Below are 3,995 nucleotides of genomic sequence, written 5' to 3'. Positions count from 1 at the left end.
CTAATGTACAATGTAGGTTAATCTGGTGAATAGCAACGTTATCCACAGTTCTCTAACCGACAGGGAACAAACAATTTATTAAAGAAGCGAGTAAAGTCATTGAACTGCGGTGTACTTGACCTACGTTATTATTCCGCTTGCAACAACAGCCTTTATCATTAAATTGGATTTTAATCGATGACTATTTAAATGATTACCATTAAATGATAAGATGCGTATTATTCCTGTAAGTAAGTTCATTGTAGCCTTTGAGACAAACAAGTGTCTATAAGAAACCTCATCAATGCAAAAAAATGCAATAGAATTTTAAAGAACTCTAACTGACTCTGACTCTCTGACTGACTACACGAATATTGATGTCAAAACTGATGTTAGCGTTACCACTATTTAGGGATGTAAAAAATCTTCACAACCTTCTCATCGCAAATGTCCATATCAAAACAACAACTCACATTAGTATGCGTTAGGTAACTGAGATATAATTGCACTTTATTCAGCATTAGCGACGAGTAGTCTAAGGCTGAGTTTTATAAAACGAACTTTGACTTCGAATAAGCAAGCTAAGTTTAAGCAAGAAATTAAATTAAACTTAGTAAGAAAAAACTATAGTCGATAAACTCTCAACCCAGTATACTTCGTAATTACTTGCCAACAAAGGTCGTTTAGTATATACGAAACACTTGCTTAGCTGGTCGCCATTTTTGCTTAGTCGAACGCAAACTTCGATTTATAAATCTCTTTAGAGTTGTTGTTACTGTTGATGATATAAATTATAGCTATGATTCGATTTTTGATAAATAACATTAAAGATATTGATCCTATTTGGAAGTATTTATTTTCAGGTACCAGCAACAGTCGTAAATATTTTCACGTTTTTAATGTTATCGTTGTGCAATCTAATTGTATGCATAATAAACATAGAGTAGATTTTAGCGAACACCTCTCTCTAAAATCCCGGAATGATAAAAAATAAAAACAAAACATTGAAACAGACAGTATGTCTATTACTATCTTGAACTTTAAGTAAACTTACTTACTCTTTGCCAATTATTTTAATCTTTCACCATAAAAATATGTATAAAATGGCTTTTTATTTCATATTATCTGTTAAAGGACATCTTATGATGGCGATAATTTTAATCGATTTAATCTGTTTCAACGCGTCGCAAGGTATAAATAGTGAACCAGTGTTTTTATATCTGTCACTTTTGGTACGTAATTTACAATAAGACATGAGGTATACCTACGATACAACATGACTGGTAAGTACGCTCGTAACGTAATTGTTTTTGAGCTATGAATGTAAAGCCTAATCAGTTTTTGTCGCTTACAATTGTTTTTGTCGCTATTGTACAATATATGAATGTATATTCATTATTTAAACACTCAGTTATTAAACCTTAATTGCCGCTCAATTCATAAACAAAGTAATTTTTGTATTAATTATTAGCAAACCGTGGCAGACGCTATGCCAACTAAGCCACGGAACGAAGCAACGGACTTTACGAATTTTTGTATATGCTTGATGCAAATCTTAGTTTTTGGTTTTTAACAATTTTTTGCCGAAGCGCCATTTGAGAAATCTATTTCTTAAAAAAATATACACAATATAGGTATCATAATAACACTATATTAACACACAGGTGTTGACTTGCATTCTAGCCATATTTATAAATTAATAATAGAAATAATACTAAATCATCAAAAATATTCTGTTCAATATTCTGACTAATTGTATCTGGTAAAGTTTTGCAAAATTGTTCCTAAATCGTATGCACCGCGCGAGGGCAGTGACCCCGCCATTCGCTTCACCGTGCGATACGTAATATTTCTCGAGCTTTCATTTCCCTGTTTTTTAATTATGATTGTTATAATTTATTAATTATTTACATTCATTAGAAAAGTTGACTGAGAAAAGTTTTTTTGTTACTTACATTTGGCACTTACCAACTTTAGGTTACATGAAAGTATTGCTAGAAGTATTTAGCTCCACACCGGGTGGCTGCCTCCGTACCGGAGCCACCAGCAGCTATGTGAAGATTTGTACGTGAGTTTTGTTGCAATTTAGCACATTTGACTTTACAACTTTGAAAGCAGAGACGATTTTTCCACGCAATTCTTTAACACTCATAATCTCCTCCTCCACGTAAACAACACGTTTCACATCATGCTTTAAGAATAGTCACGCACTTGTACTTTACGATAATGCAAGTTCTGGTGAACCTGGTAGCGGTTCTTTTTTGCACTAACTCTTGTTTACATGACAAGCCACGTGGCATTTCGTGAGAGACTAGCTAATATATTACTAGAAGTCTCTCTAGAAAACTCCCATTTTGTCCTTATGCGTAAGCGAGTGCACTAGGGCAGGCGCGTGCGCTGCGTTTGAGAGAGAAAGAGACAGCAATATTTTCCTCGGTTCCTCCGGCTGCGCTATAAGTTTAACAACACGTGTCGTGCAAGTCAATGACCTTTGGATCCGTGGTTGCGAATCGATGTTTTCCGCAATTAAATAAAGAATAAGTATAGGATTTTTTATTTCGATTTTTTTTAGTGATTTGGGTTTCCTTAATTTGGGTTTTAGAATGACCTCTGTAAATATGTGAATTCAAATCAACACATTGTATAAATTAGGTTTTAAATCAATGGACTTACGAAATACGATTTATCGTATCAATTTTAACGATCCTTTTTACCCACTTAGGCCACAAATTCGCAACGGTGCGTTCAGAGGGGCGTTCAAGGTTTTCGCGTACAGTGTCTTGTGTTGGATACCCACAAGACACAATGTAGGTACGCGCAAACTTTGAACACCCCTCTGAACTAAGACCATTGCGAATTTGTAACGCTGGAAGCCATTTTCCAAAATGCTTTCGTATAGTTATTGAATAATAAAAATCTTAATTTGAGATAATAGAACCATCATTTTTACAAAAAATTGCGACTTACGGAGCGATGAATAAAGCGGCAATGTACCTATGTAATGATTATCGAAAGAGTCGACGCCAACTTTTTCAAAAAAGGTGTTTATTGTAGGCATGACATTAACAACTATTGTTAAATTTAGTGTAAATGTGCTCCCAAATATGTAAATTCACAGAGAATCGTAGCGAATAAAAGCTTGTATGTGGAGATTTTTTTTTCCACTAATTTCTATAAAAAGTTATTCGTTTTGAGGTACAGAGAAAGAGTTTCGATGTGTGTTTTACGAGATGCTATTTTTTGTTCCAGGTAACACTTTAATACTAATCTGTATTCTAGCATACACTAGCGCTACTGTTACGAATACAAGAAATAATTTTGATAATTTCCATAACGACCATGGAATTGGCAGTACAGCCTCTAGAATTTGTGCCAGTGCACCTGAAGGTACATTTATAGCTCACGAAAATTGCAATCAGTATTATCAATGCTCCCACGGTCAAGCCATCGCTATAAAGTGTCCTGCTAACTTGTTGTACAACTCCCATCGCGAATGGTGTGATTGGCCACAAAATGTAGAATGCGGAGACAGAGTTATCCCCGAATCTTGTGAAAACAGTGAAAACTGCAGTGAAGAAAATAATAGCAATGACAACGGAAACAGTAGTGGCTCCTGCAACTGCAACCCTGACGAAGCCCCTGACATTTGTGCCACTGAAGGATCTGACGGCACACTTGTAGCTCACGAGAACTGCAATCAGTATAACATATGCAATCATGGACGGCCAGTAATAATGAATTGTCCAGGTACCTTATTGTACAATTCTAATACCGAACAGTGCGACTGGCCCGAGAATGTAGATTGTGGTGAAAGGGTAATTCCAGATTGTGAAAACGACGACAATAATAACAGTAATGACGATGAAGACAGCAACGGCGATTGTAACTGTAATCCTGACGAAGCCCCTGAAATTTGCGCTGCTGATGGGTCTGACGGTACACTTGTAGCTCATGGAAATTGCAATCAGTATCACATATGTAATCATGGACGGCCAGTAATAATGAACTGTCCAGGA

At 35.7% G+C, this 3,995-nt stretch overlaps 1 protein-coding gene across 3 annotated transcripts in view; it reads left to right on the top strand.

Moving 5' to 3' along the window:
* Positions 1-1,236: 1,236 nt before the first annotated feature.
* Positions 1,237-3,995, top strand: part of LOC113234650 (chondroitin proteoglycan 2-like) — a 3,404-nt gene continuing 645 nt past the window's right edge. Inside the window, exons 1-2 of one of the 3 annotated variants that reach the window (XM_026470053.1) lie at positions 1,237-1,262; positions 3,229-3,995. The exon at positions 3,229-3,995 is cut by the window's right edge and continues 645 nt beyond it. In XM_026470053.1, coding sequence (XP_026325838.1) covers positions 1,256-1,262; positions 3,229-3,995 — 774 coding nt within the window. In that variant the 5' untranslated portion in view covers positions 1,237-1,255. Of the gene's footprint in view, positions 1,263-1,946; positions 2,048-3,228 lie in introns of those variants that run through there. The other 2 variants (XM_026470052.1, XR_003310808.1) reach the window with 2 other exon arrangements.

Source organism: Hyposmocoma kahamanoa, unplaced genomic scaffold (genome assembly GCF_003589595.1).
Source record: "Hyposmocoma kahamanoa isolate Upper Pololo Valley unplaced genomic scaffold, ASM358959v1 86, whole genome shotgun sequence".
NCBI classification, from domain to species: Eukaryota; Metazoa; Arthropoda; class Insecta; order Lepidoptera; family Cosmopterigidae; genus Hyposmocoma; species Hyposmocoma kahamanoa.
The sequence above is the reverse complement of the archived record's forward strand: the minus strand, read 5'-3'. Positions and strand labels throughout refer to the sequence as shown.